The sequence below is a fragment of the Sinocyclocheilus grahami genome, unplaced genomic scaffold, assembly GCF_001515645.1.
Source record: "Sinocyclocheilus grahami isolate Dianchi unplaced genomic scaffold, SAMN03320097.WGS_v1.1 scaffold72.1, whole genome shotgun sequence".
Classification (NCBI taxonomy): Eukaryota; Metazoa; Chordata; class Actinopteri; order Cypriniformes; family Cyprinidae; genus Sinocyclocheilus; species Sinocyclocheilus grahami.
The window spans coordinates 1,965,139-1,980,496 of NW_015505251.1; the positions used below are offsets into that span (position 1 = coordinate 1,965,139).

The 15,358-nt window shown below is 36.0% G+C and overlaps 1 protein-coding gene across 1 annotated transcript in view; it reads left to right on the forward strand.

Moving 5' to 3' along the window:
- The first annotated feature begins 118 nt into the window (after window positions 1-118).
- Window positions 119-15,358, forward strand: part of rtn4rl1b (reticulon 4 receptor-like 1b) — a 175,449-nt gene continuing 160,209 nt past the window's right edge. Inside the window, exon 1 of the mRNA XM_016272687.1 lies at window positions 119-936. Within this exon, the coding sequence (XP_016128173.1) occupies window positions 924-936 (13 nt within the window). The 5' untranslated portion in view covers window positions 119-923. The remainder of the gene's footprint in view (window positions 937-15,358) is intronic.

The following is a 15,358-nucleotide window of genomic DNA, read 5'->3' on the forward strand; positions in this document are numbered from 1 at the left end:
AGAGAGAGAGAGAGAGAGAGAGAGAGAGAGAGAGAGAGATTAATCGAGCTCCGCACACCAAGAATATACCAACCACTAAACCAACACATGGTAGTGTCAGATATTTTGGGGAGGGAGAGAGGGAAATCAACAGTCCATAAGTGGCTTGAGAGCCCCACCAGCTCAGAGGCATCACAGGCACGCGCACCTCTCAGCTGGAGCGCATCATCTGTCCATTCCGCCACTCACTCGCGGCGCACGACATGTGAAGGTGTAACGCTCATGCATGTGATTTGTCCGTGTCCCGAGACCCGAAATATCTGGACGAAATGCTTTCAAGAAGGTGGATTGTTGGAGATTGTGTATGGAGGCAGCGGGACACCTCCCCATAGTTCGGCGTAGAGTCTCTCTGAAGAGTGCGCGAGAGACCGACACCAGAGTTGCCGCGGCACGGATTGAGGACCATCTGCTGATTTCCCCCAACAATCTGTGTTTTAGTGGGATAACCGATTCTCAGACGCGCCAGTATCTGGCAATAAGAGCTTTTAGAGCTTTTCTGGATAACATACTACAATACTGCTTGTTTCGTGGGGGTCGCTGAGACCTGAACTACACCACCAGGTGCCCCCGCTTAATATATTCACTGGATAACAATTAATACTGCAGAATGTGTTCATCTCCTTCTGGACTGCTCTCAATTGCATCTAGTGAAATATTTGCTCGGGACCACACAGGATGAAATGGACATCAGCACTGCAATAAATTATCCAAATTGAAATTCAGCGAGAAGTCTGATCTGAGCTATAGGAGTACATACATTTATGTATTCTGATTAAATCAGACAACGTTTGATAGATCGCCTGGCATCTTACTGACAGTGTGAAGTCTGGAATACAAGAATAAATGAACCAGAGTGGACAGACAGAGAATTAACAATATCCAACATGTTTAAACGGGGTAAGTGCAATTTACAACTTTTATTCCTTTTTAAATAGACATATGTTGAATTTTGATTTGAAAAATATTTATACTTAAAAATTGATAAAAAAAAAATAAAAAAAGAGAATAAATATCATCTTGTGTGGAATCACAGCATGCTAGGTTTATTTATGATTTTAAATAAATGATACATGTTTAAAAATACATTTATTTGAGCTATTCTTCCTGGTAAATTCTTCCTTATGAACTGTTTTTATTATAGATAAAGATGCTTGTTGCCGTTATTGCAACAATTATAAAGTGTTATTTTTCATATAATTTTTAATAGGTTTTTTTAAAAGCTGTTTGAAATGGAAAATAACAGAGGTTTTATATACATACATAAAAGCAAAAATGCTTGTTGCAGTAGGTTTTGAAAGTTTATGTAGCAGGCTGTTAAGTTGTTACAGCGCTCATCCATGATCTTTTTCCCAGAATCATGTGTGTCTGCCCCCGGGTAAGCTCAGCGTAAAGCAGATGTGTTTAAAATATTCATCATCATATCATGAAATATTTTCTTAAGATGCTAGTGGTGGGTGCCGCACTGCAGTTTATGGCCGGTTTTTCATCAGAAAGCATTATGCTGTCTGCCTGGCTCCAATATATTTCTCTTGGTGGCTTAAACAGGTTGGGCTCAGACAGTCTGTCACATTTGTTTATGGACAATGTTTATGATCAAATGATGACGTGTAAGGAGTGAATAGTAGGTCGATAGATTAACTGGTTAGTGCTGAATCTGTCAGTGGGAGGCACTTGAATGACCTGCAGATTATTGCAAAGACTTGTCAGTCTGTTTTCACTAGATCGGTGGTTGTCAGTGCTGGCCCTGGAGTACCAGTTGAACCTTATTTAACACACCATCAGCTCATTACTAGAGGCTCCAGGACCTGAACAGGGTGTGTCAGATAGGGGAGACATCTAAAATGTGCAGTGCCAGGAACATAATTGACAGCCACTGCACTAGATCAAATCATACGTGGTTAAACAGATCATAAATATGACCACTCAGTGTTTACTAGGACATTTCCTTTGCCCCATTTACTGCACATTTAATCGTCTCTAGACCTTTTGCATGGCACTATCACAGACGCTCAAGCTCTCAGGTTGCTGACTGCATAACCATATAGTGAGTCAGTCTGGAAAACCGAATTTCCTCGGAGGAGGCCCAAAGCTTAATGCAGAGACAATTGGTATTTCAATAGACTTGGCGTAGGAACAAAACACACCTATCAAGCCTCTCACAGCACACTAAAGACCCCTTATGAATGCCTGTGAGGAGCCTGTGGTGCAGATATGAGAACAGTGGGTTGGTTTTGAACTGATTTGGATCTGATTTTCATTTACCTCAAAGTACACCGCTACAATGTGGTTTTGCAGTATCTTTTTGGAGATATTTGATCCCGCATATTTTGGGACACACTGTATTTGTTTCTTTTATTATAGTAGAGTTGTAACTGCAGATGAAAAGTTTTATGAATATTATATATACAAACTGCCATTCAAAAGTCTGGGGTCAGTAAAATTTCATATGCTCACCAAAGATGCATTTGTTTGATCAAAAACACCATGAAAACAGTAATATTGTGAAATATTATTGATCCTTCATACGATCCTTCATAAATCCTTCTAATATGCTGATTTGCTGCTCAAAAACATCTTATTAGCAATGATGAAAACAGTTGTATATATAGATATATATTACTTTTATTGTTATTTTTTGTAACATAATACACTCAAAAAAGGGCACCGCGCTGCAAAAATAAATAAACAAATAAATGATTAAAATAAAAAAATTATAAAAATAAAAATTCTGCATCAAATCGTGAAAATATTGAATATCTGAAAAAATGGAAATTGATATCTTTGTTTAAAAAAAAAATCTTACTGACTCCCAACTTTTGAACAGTAGTGCGCTCACACACATACACACACACACACACACACACACACACACAAAACACAACAATCTCATTTTTAATTGGTTAAACTTATAGTTTTACCTCTCATACTCAGTCTTTCCAATAAATAAGAGCTTTAAATTGGCATCAACAAAATGGATCTAGATTTGCCAACAGCTGTCAATATAGCACCACAAATTATAAGGCCATCTAATGGAATAACTGTTTTTTTTTATTCGTTTGGTTTGGGTTTTTTATAATTATGAAGAAAAATTGTTTTTAAAAGCCAGATGAGTTGCTTTTAGGCTAATGAGGTTTCTTTGCTCTGTTGGGTATTAATTGGCCTTTCACTTCAGAGTGCATCAGAAATTACGAAAAATCATGAAAACAGTAATATTGTGAAATATTATTGATCCTTCATACGATCCTTCATAAATCCTTCTAATATGCTGATTTGCTGCTCAAAAACATCTTATTAGCAATGATGAAAACAGTTGTATATATAGATATATATTACTTTTATTGTTATTTTTTGTAACATAATACACTCAAAAAAGGGCACCGCGCTGCAAAAATAAATAAACAAATAAATGATTAAAATAAAACAATTATAAAAATTCTGCATCAAATCTTGAAAATATTGAATATCTGAAAAAATGGAAATTGATATCTTTGTTTAAAAAAAAAATCTTACTGACTCCCAACTTTTGAACAGTAGTGCGCTCACACACATACACACACACACACACACACACACACAATAAAAACACAACAATCTCATTTTTAATTGGTTAAACTTATAGTTTTACCTCTCATACTCAGTCTTTCCAATAAATAAGAGCTTTAAATTGGCATCAACAAAATGGATCTAGATTTGCCAACAGCTGTCAATATAGCACCACAAATTATAAGGCCATCTAATGGAATAACTGTTTTTTTTTATTCGTTTGGTTTGGGTTTTTTATAATTATGAAGAAAAATTGTTTTTAAAAGCCAGATGAGTTGCTTTTAGGCTAATGAGGTTTCTTTGCTCTGTTGGGTATTAATTGGCCTTTCACTTCAGAGTGCATCAGAAATTACGAAAAATTTCTATTGTGTCTATGATGCAGAAATAGAGAAGAGTGAGAAGATAGAATATATCAGATGCTATGCACTAGTATGACATTTTCCAGAAATGTCTGGGCTATCTGGTGGTTGTGCCCTGTGTGCCAGTCTCAGCAGGGCTGTGCTGTTTCTGCTAGTAAGGGGTCCAATTTCCTGAAATTTCTTCCTCAATTTCCTCCCAAACTCATTTAAACACACACAGGCATGTTTTGGTCTTGGCTGTTTTAAGAAAAAAAGTGCAGCCACACTTATCCTGCCCATCTCTTAGACTGCCTCCTATTTCTCTGTCTCTGAACTATCTTCTGCTTGTACTTCACAATTTCTGACAGGCATTTAAATTGAAACATGTATATATGATGCAACATGGTATATTCAGCTTTCAGATGCTTATCTGAAAGCAGTGCTTCAGACCGTAATTGGTTTGTTGTGCTGAGTTATCAGTATAGAGAATGGCCTCGTTTTAAAATTCAGCCTTGAAACGTTGTCAGGTCTGGAAATCTACATCCGGTGACAAATATATTCTGTGCTCGAGTGGATCCAGTTTGTTTCTGCTCAGAAAATCAGGCACACCCCCCACCTGCAATCAAACCAGAAAGATTTTCCCCTGCAAAACCTCTGCAATGAAATGAGAGAAATAACTCTTTTGTGGATTAGCTATGATTACACAGCTGTGAGTGGAAAAACTAGGTATTCAGACATGATCCTAGACAGTGTTGTTATGGGCAGATGGATGGAAAAGGAGAGCGGCAGTTGGTAAGCAAAAGAGGGAACACCTGTGGCCTGACACCACTCTCTTGCACAGCTGCTCATATTCCCCATTTCTGAGACCTTCCCTCATCACCACAAACACCCTCAGACTAAAATACAGAGTAACTAGAGACAACCTTTGCAGCCTGCACCTGCTCAGTACTGTTATTTGGGCTACAGGATACCCCTTATTATTTGTAAAAACCTGATAGTGTAATTTCCAGCATCAAACATAATGACTGTTTTCAAACAGGTTTCTGAAAGACTCACCTTTGTTCGGCCAAAATGCACACTGCTGGTTGAGCCTGTTTGTGATAGCTTACTTATAACTGTCAATTTACAATAAACTAGGATAGGAATGACTATTTTTAACATTAAAAAAGTCATACACTTCACATTTAACACTTAAATGTTTACCACAACACTTTTTTGCTTCAAATTGAATTTAGTAATGTTGTGATTCATCTCTTGGCTTATAACTTATAAGTAAGACTTTATTAAAACTCCTATGGGAAAATGAAATGGGAAAAATACTTACAGAACCAAGGTTGCTGAAAAAGTGGACAGGCACTGTTGACTATTATATGACCTTCTGGAATACTTGATTCTGATTGGTCAGTCGCGTCATCTAACGATCTGATATTGACCATCATCCACATATTGGATATACTGAAACACAGAGGCGGACTTAACCATTAGGCAAAGGTAGGCGACCGCCTTGGGCCCCCAAAAGCCAAGGGCCCCCTAAAATGCTTTTTATATGTGAGATGCGCATTCAGTGCGGACGCGCAAGCGGTTGCTCTGGTGTTCATTACCACGATAACCGTCTGTGCGTCCGCGTTGAACGTGTTTCTTAGCAAAAGTAGGGCGATGTAGAAAATGGGGACGGAATCTATTCATAAAAACTTTACTGTGTAATGCGGAATGTTACGGAATGAACGGCGCAGACGCGCGTTTCATTTGCTAGTTTGCTATTTACGCACCTACAATGCTCGCGTTTGTCGTCTGTAGTAGCTAAATAGTATTTTTACCATTTAATATTCACATACACTAGTCCATATCGCGGTTTGATTGAAGTGTACTGAATTGCATTTGATTTATTCATTCAATATTTGACGAATTCCGTGACATTGCTCGTTACACAGTAAACTTCTGTTGTGTAGCATTTTGAATGTACAAAAATGAAAGGGTTTGTTTAATTTTCATTGGAATAAAAGATAGAATCATGTTTTTGCCTTCATTTGATTACCAGAAAAATTAAAATACACAACACAGAATTTCTAAAAAAATAAGTAAATACAATTTAAATTTAAATTTCATAAGGCCTTATTATTGTATACAAATTAATAAATTAAGTTGTTTTTATGAATTCAATTACTTAGATATGTTTTTGATTAAACCATTAAAATGGAATACAGAAAAATTTAAATGGAAAGCACAGAATTTGGGCCCTAAGAATGTAATTTTTATTAAACTTTTAATAGGCCTAAATTGCTGTCAAATTAAACAAGTTTCATGATTTTAATTCATTCGACATGTTTTTTTGTTAAAATTTTATATAATCATCAAAAAAAAAAAAAAAAACTGAATCCAGAAAAATTTTAACGGAAAAAAAAGATTTTGGAAAAAATAAAACTTAGGCTAATTTGGGAAAAATAAAAACTAGTGAGTTTTAGACAGCGTCTACAATAATTCATAACCTCATCTGTCCAACAAAAAGAAGCAAACTTGATCAGGATACTCAGGATTTTATCCAAAATCAAATCATCTCGCCGTGCGTGCCATACATAGGTTTACGCTCAATTTTTGGCTTTCTTCACATCTTTTCTGCTTCTTTGGCTATACAGGTGTTGATTATCCCATTGTTTCCGCTGGTAAAGCATATTAATAAGTGCGTTTCATTGTCTAATTTGCACTCTTTACATCAGCAAACAACAATATGCTACTAGCGTTTCCACAGAAATGGCAGCCAAAGAGCCTGAGGATTCTCTCTGACATTTATCGAAACACTGCGTCATTTCAACATGGCAAAATACATTGAGATGGTGAGCCACACCATACGTGATTAAAACACTTTTTATAAAAAAAATAATAAAGAGTTCAGTCTTGTGGCCTGTCATGAGCCCTCATGTGAGTGACACCAATTCAGTTGACTCTTCACAAAAACACAATTCATTTCTTAACGTGTAAAACTTTCCATTTAATATTCACATACACTAGTCCATATCGCGGTTTGATTGAAGTGTACTGAATTGCATTTGATTTATTCATTCAATATTTGACGAATTCCGTGACATTGCTCGTTACACAGTAAACTTCTGTTGTGTAGCATTTTGAATGTACAAAAATGAAAGGGTTTGTTTAATTTTCATTGGAATAAAAGATAGAATCATGTTTTGCCTTCATTTGATTACCAGAAAAATTAAAATACACAACACAGAATTTCTAAAAAAATAAGTAAATACAATTTAAATTTAAATTTCATAAGGCCTTATTATTGTATACAAATTAATAAATTAAGTTGTTTTTATGAATTCAATTACTTAGATATGTTTTTGATTAAACCATTAAAATGGAATACAGAAAAATTTAAATGGAAAGCACAGAATTTGGGCCCTAAGAATGTAATTTTTATTAAACTTTTAATAGGCCTAAATTGCTGTCAAATTAAACAAGTTTCATGATTTTAATTCATTCGACATGTTTTTTTGTTAAAATTTTATATAATCATCAAAAAAAAAAAAAAAAACTGAATCCAGAAAAATTTTAACGGAAAAAAAAGATTTTGGAAAAAATAAAACTTAGGCTAATTTGGGAAAAATAAAATGGATTTCATAGGGCCCAACAAATATCATGCATCTGAAGCTATAATTTTAATACTAAGCAACCGTGCATATTATATAGGGCCTATTTAAATTTTTTTAAATGGCACTCGCTCGTTTTTGTGAAAGACCCAAGAAGGACCATGCACAGTCACTTTCCACACAGGCACACTTCAATTTCTCAATTTTTGTTCCAAAGATGAACAAAGGTTTTACTTGTTTGGAAAGGCATGAGAGTGAGTAATTAATGAGATCATTTTCATTTTTGGGTGAACTATCCTTTTAAGTAAAATAATTTTTTTGAGCTCAGTGTAATTCAGTAGTTTTAAGTAATAATACACAGGCTCTGATCACATCACTGGACTTCAATTACCACACAGTTATGAAACATGCATCAGACCTCTCTGCATGCCAAACAGCTCATTTCCTGAAGGACACTCACTGAATGAAAAAAGGATGAGCGTAGAGGCCAGCAAGCGCCATCGCCTGTCATCCTACCCTGTCCCAAGGGAGATAAATTCTTATCATTCCAGCTTTCTGTAATTATAAGTAATTAGCAGCACAGGAAGTGGTATTTTAATGAGAGTCATTCTCTACTTATGTCCTCATCTTTGTGCACCTTTTGACCAGTTCAAACCGAGCACAGGATGCATTTGGTTTGGACAAGGATGGATGTTTTATTCATATAGTATCTGCTTGGTTTGTTTCCACATAAACAAATGAACCCAGTGTTTTGTTTTTCTGCTCCATAAGGCTGACTTCCACTGGCATTAGATTGATGGCGGTACATTGTAATTGTTAAGACGGAACGAGTTTGCAATCCGGATGCTTGTAGCTGACACTTCATCTTGCAACAATGTTCTCATTAACTCATAATTCATACACAAACTATAATTAAATACACATTTCCTGGCTGCTGTGGTGTCCAGAAGGGCGGAAGTCTCTAGCGTAGCATGTGGCATCTCTAAATGCCCTTTACCAACACCTGAAATCTCAGCACAAATATCTCTGCTCTGCCTTTGGAGTGGAAATGAGATGCTGGCTTGGCCATTAGTGGATGATAATGAGGTAAGAGAGACAAACAACCCTAAGCCCTGTTGGTTTTGTTAATATTAATAATTAATTTCTGATTAAGTGGCTAATTGCAGTGGAAAGGTCAATGTCAATGTAAGGTCCGTTGATGTTAGGAGATGAGTAGAGTAGAAAGAAAGGGAAGTGGAAATTTTTTTTTTTTTTCAACTAAGCCACGTACCATCAGATATTTTTTTGATTTATTTAATAAAAAAATTCAATTCAAAGTAGAATGGATTTAAAACAAAATTCAGCTTAATGTTGCATAAAAGTTAAATTTATATAATTTTTAATGTAACTATAGTAGGTCTACAGTATAGTGTATATAAACCCAAAATACAGGCTACTTTACAGTTTAAAAGTTTGCAGTCGGTGAGATTAAAAAAGAAAAATAAATAAATTTAAAGGGTTAGTTCACCCAAAAATGAAAATTAGCCCATGTTTTACTCACCCTCAAAGCATCCTAGGCGTATATGACTTTCTTATTTCAGACGAATCCAGTCGGAGTTATATTAAAAATTATCCTGGCTCTTCCAAGCTTTAGAATGGGAGTAGGCGGGTGTTTTTGTTCAACAGTCCAAAAGTAGTCAAATAAAGCGCACGCATCCGTGATAAAACATCCCTCACACGGCTCCAGGGTGTGAATACAGGCCTCCTGTAGCGAATCGATGCGGTTTTGTAAGAAAAATATCCATATTTAAAACATTATAAACACTTTTTTCTCACTTCTGCTGACTGTCATACATGCAAGCCGTTCTGGCGGATGACGTAGGACGTATGCGTCGTGCTCACGCCCATAGATATTTATACTCGTGCTGGTGAGAAGGAAACGCTGAGGACAGAGCAAAACAAAAAGCTGGTCATGAATTAGAAGCACAAAACGAGGATTTGAAAAATGTAGGAGTTTGCTTCCTTTGCTCCTGTAAACAAACTCGCAAGACTAGCATAGCATAGCATCAGGCGTACGTCCTACATCATCGGCCCGGAACGGCTTGCACGTATGACAGTCAGCAGAAGTGAGAAAAAAGTGTTTATGGATATTTTTATTACTAAAACGCATCGATTCGCTACAGGAGGCCTTTATTCACCACCCGGAGCCGTGTGAGCATGTTTTATTACGGAAGCGCACGCTTTATTTGACAACTTTTGGACTGTTTCTAATTTTGGGTGAACTAACCCTTTAAATTATTAATACATTTAAAAATAAAGAAATTAATACTTTTATTTGGCAATGACTATTCAAATTTATTAAAAGTGACAGCGAGACAGTACAAAATATTTCTATTTTCAATAAACACTGTTCTTTAGAAATTTGTATTCATCAAATAGTCCTTAAACATCTTATTTTGTTTCCAGAAAAATTATTTCTGAAAGATCTTGTGACACTGAGGACAAATACAGCTTTGCCATTACAATAATTTTTTCATTTTTAAAAAAATATATATATTAAAAACCGAAAACATTTATTTTAAATTGTAAACTGTTTTTACTGTTTATTAAAACCAACTATACAGGTAAGTTGTTTTTTTTGGCCATGTCCTATCTGGCCTGCAACAATGTTCTCATTAACTCATAATTCATACACAAACTATAATTAAATACACATTTCCTGGCTGCTGTGGTGTCCAGAAGGGCGGAAGTCTCTAGCGTAGCATGTGGCATCTCTAAATGCCCTTTACCAACACCTGAAATCTCAGCACAAATATCTCTGCTCTGCCTTTGGAGTGGAAATGAGATGCTGGCTTGGCCATTAGTGGATGATAATGAGGGAAAGGAGACAAACAACCCTAAGCCCTGTTGGTTTTGTTAATATTAATAATTAATTTCTGATTAAGTGGCTAATTGCTGTGGAAAGGTCAATGTCAATGTAAGGTCCGTTGATGTTAGGAGATGAGTAGAGTAGAAAGAAAGGGAAGTGGAAATTTTTTTTTTTTTTCAACTAAGCCGCGTACCATCAGATATTTTTTTGATTTATTTAATAAAAAAATTCAATTCAAAGTAGAATGGATTTAAAACAAAATTCAGCTTAATGTTGCATAAAAGTTAAATTTATATAATTTTTAATGTAACTATAGTAGGTCTACAGTATAGTGTATATAAACCCAAAATACAGGCTACTTTACAGTTTAAAAGTTTGCAGTCGGTGAGATTAAAAAAGAAAAATAAATAAATTTAAAGGGTTAGTTCACCCAAAAATGAAAATTAGCCCATGTTTTACTCACCCTCAAAGCATCCTAGGCGTATATGACTTTTTTATTTCAGACGAATCCAGTCGGAGTTATATTAAAAATTATCCTGGCTCTTCCAAGCTTTAGAATGGGAGTAGGCGGGTGTTTTTGTTCAACAGTCCAAAAGTAGTCAAATAAAGCGCACGCATCCGTGATAAAACATCCCTCACACGGCTCCAGGGTGTGAATACAGGCCTCCTGTAGCGAATCGATGCGGTTTTGTAAGAAAAATATCCATATTTAAAACATTATAAACACTTTTTTCTCACTTCTGCTGACTGTCATACATGCAAGCCGTTCTGGCGGATGACGTAGGACGTATGCGTCGTGCTCACGCCCATAGATATTTATACTCGTGCTGGTGAGAAGGAAACGCTGAGGACAGAGCAAAACAAAAAGCTGGTCATGAATTAGAAGCACAAAACGAGGATTTGAAAAATGTAGGAGTTTGCTTCCTTTGCTCCTGTAAACAAACTCGCAAGACTAGCATAGCATAGCATCAGGCGTACGTCCTACATCATCGGCCCGGAACGGCTTGCACGTATGACAGTCAGCAGAAGTGAGAAAAAAGTGTTTATGGATATTTTTATTACTAAAACGCATCGATTCGCTACAGGAGGCCTTTATTCACCACCCGGAGCCGTGTGAGCATGTTTTATTACGGAAGCGCACGCTTTATTTGACAACTTTTGGACTGTTTCTAATTTTGGGTGAACTAACCCTTTAAATTATTAATACATTTAAAAATAAAGAAATTAATACTTTTATTTGGCAATGACTATTCAAATTTATTAAAAGTGACAGCGAGACAGTACAAAATATTTCTATTTTCAATAAACACTGTTCTTTAGAAATTTGTATTCATCAAATAGTCCTTAAACATCTTATTTTGTTTCCAGAAAAATTATTTCTGAAAGATCTTGTGACACTGAGGACAAATACAGCTTTGCCATTACAATAATTTTTTCATTTTTAAAAAAATATATATATTAAAAACCGAAAACATTTATTTTAAATTGTAAACTGTTTTTACTGTTTATTAAAACCAACTATACAGGTAAGTTGTTTTTTTTGGCCATGTCCTATCTGGCCTAGGGCAGTAAGTAAGCCAGAATTACCACTGGTGCCCCTTCAGAAAAAAGTACATGAAGCCCTGAAAAGATATTACAGTGCAACAGTGTTGACAGTCGTCCCAAGCGTTCTAATGCTCCACTGACAGACGCACCTGAGAGATGCTTCCATTCCCATAGTGCCATGACCAGTGAGTGCTGAGACAGGGATGCTGTCCTCCCTGCAGGCTTTGGCTGGCATCTGTCACATTGCACTACTAACACATGACATGGATGGCGCTGGCTGAGGAACTGGATAATCATTGGGGAGACATGTAAATTCCAGAGAGAGCGTGTGCGAATTGAAGCAGCCATGCAAAGATATACGGTACACTGCATAAATCAATGTATATGCAAGGGTAACTCACACACAGCTACGCGCCTAAATCATGTTTTCTCTTAACTGTGCTCTTAATGTGACCTTCAGAATCTGTTCATTTTCTCATGGTCCATAATGCAGGTTTTATGTTCCCGCTGTGTTTAATGCAAACTATGGAAACAGTATCTGCACAGCAGAGTCCAGTCTATTTTGGTAAAATCTTTGCCTCTGATTGAAGTCTCCTTTATGGGTTTGTTTAATTATAAAACTCTCAGCGTGGAGCTTATAATAGCCAGAAACTATGATCTGACCATAATCTTGCGGAGTCATTTTTAGGCTCCCTCTTGTTCTCCTGCTTTACTTTTTCTCTCTGGCTGCTTCCCTCCTGGGTCTCTACTTCTATCAGCGTTTTCTACTATGATCTAGTAATGGGACATAACATAGAAACTGGAGATGTGAATGGGATAATAGTCACTTTCTTTATATTGAGACAAACCTGATCATAATCTTGGATCGAGGCCATAGAAGAAATATCTGTCATTGCTGGGCATCTTTTCACATTTTACTCTCAACTCAGATTGAATGAGAGATTGAGGCGCTGAGAAAAAGCACCAAATAAGAGACAATTCCTCTGTGTTATAAGGCCTTCTCTTGCCTGCAGGATCTTCATTGTATGATGGAAGCCAATTCAAAGATCAGCAATCCCTCCAAGATATTCTATCAATAACTCTACAGTGGGGTGTCTGGCACACAGTCCTCCTGGGGGCAGAATGAGCCTGTTTATCTCCAGTTAAAAGCTAATATGGCCATATCTATGTTTAACCTTAAACACAAAAGAAAATAGCTGTACGAAAGAAAAAGCAGAAGTGAGATCCATTAAAAATCTCTATTTTTTGCCTAGAATATCTTCTAGACAGAAATGAGATTAAATAGAGATCAAATGGAGAATTTTTATCCAAATGATCTAAATCTAGAGCAGTGGTTTTTAACCGGGGCCGGAGCTCACTAGGGGCATCAGAAAACTTCCTAGTGGGCCGCACACTCAGAAAAAAATAAAAATAAATCTGTCACTGGGGCCCAACCCTTTATTAGTAGCTAAATGCAGGATGCGAACTACGGGGGAGCTAGGGGGAGCTCGGCTCCCCTTAATAAGACATGGGCTCCCCTGAAAACGTGATTTGTGAAATTTTGGGGGGTCTCAAAAAATATTGACAATGTGTTATTTTGACATGCAATTTCAGTTTTGTGTAATGTGATCATCGTAGATTATTATGTGTAAAATTGCAAAAATATCATTCATGCATGATGGCGATTGGACGAACATTTCTTGGTCATACGCTTTCCACAGAATATATAAATACAGATGAATACATTTGGACCACTTAACTTAAGGATTGCTATCGGGATGTGAAGAGACTTTCAACCAGCATAACAAAAAATGTTTCTGAAGACAATCACCTATTACACCTTTAAGCTTTCAAGCTTCAAAAGGGGCTCAAAAGTGCTTCACAAATATCAAAAAAGTGGTCCATACAATTGGCCATTCTATAGCTTTGTGTGAGGAACAGACTGAAATTTCTGTCATTATTCTCATTATTCAGTCTGATTAGTGAACAAACCATTCAGACTTGTTTTATGAACTGGATAAACTGTTTCAAAAAGATCTGAAAACTTAAAGTCTGTTCTGACACAAATCGTATGACAGATGACTTTAAATTGAACGAATTACATAGAGTTTTTTGGTCATTTTGCAGCTTGAAAGCCCCTCATTCCCTTTTATTATATTACAAAGAGTGACCAGGGACTGCTTTAGAATTTACCCTTTTGAGTTATATGGAAGAAATAAAAGAATGCCGGTTAGAAAGAGTCATTTACCACATTTATGACACTCATGGTGCTTTTTGTCATGTTGGAAATTGACAGTCCCAGTTCACATTCACTTTTGTGAAGGATGGCAATTAAATTAAAACATTATTATTACTTAAAAATCAAGAAATTTCAATTATTTTATTGAAGAACATACAAACATACAGTTCCTAGAAACACAATAAAAGTTACAAAAGCTGTCACTGGGGTTGTACATTTTTCAGAAAGTACACTTTTGTACCTTTTAGGTACTAATATGTACACTTTAGGTACTGATGTCAAAATGGACCATTTAGGTACAAATATGTACCTTTTGAAAAGGTACTGCCCAAGTGACAGCTTTTGTACCTTTTTTTCTGAGAGTGAATGAACTGTGGATGAAATATATAAATGTATGCTCCCCATTTCTGTTAATAGAAAAGCTTTAAAACAATACATTTTCATAATTTTTTCATTATCATAATTATGGGATGGGAGTTCTTTGGATATTGTTTTGGAGATATGGAGACCTTCAAGTCATAAATGAACACTTCTCTAGAAGTTTAGAAAAGATTTAAACAACATATCTGTGATGAGAGGCAAGCTCTAAAAGCAGTTATAGGGAAAACTAGGGAAATAGGAACAGGAGATCAAATCACACAAACCTTAATTAAACATGAGGAAACCAGAGCTTAAATACACAAGGGATAACAAGGGACACCTGGAGACACAGTCAAGGGAAACCAATCAGAAAAGAAACTACAAAATGACTACAAACTAGCACAAGAAAGTCAAGAGACAACAATACAACATAAGAGTCCAAACAAAATTGGACAATATTGAAGTTGTATTTGGATACTCCTTAGATTAAAATCTACAATAAAGTATCATGTATTTTAATACAAACTCAAATATTTCGAATCAAATTCTTCCAAAACCATAACTGGAGCTGTATAATCCACATTCTCTTTTATAGCTCTGTACTTTTACTGTATGTCAACAGCTGTGTCCAAATGAATTTTTGGCGAAACATCTGCGACCAAGTTCTTTGTTAGATTCCAAGTCTTCTTAAATAACAGTCTTTGAGAAATAAAATTTCCTTTGAGTATCTAAATGACGTTATTGCAGGTTTTTACAAGGGCTCGATACACTTTGCTACATAAAAGACAGAAACACTAATATATTTACTTCAGCAAAGGTACTGCTGCAAACATCCACTCCATGATTGTCTTCACAGGGCTCTGTACGCTTGTGTCTC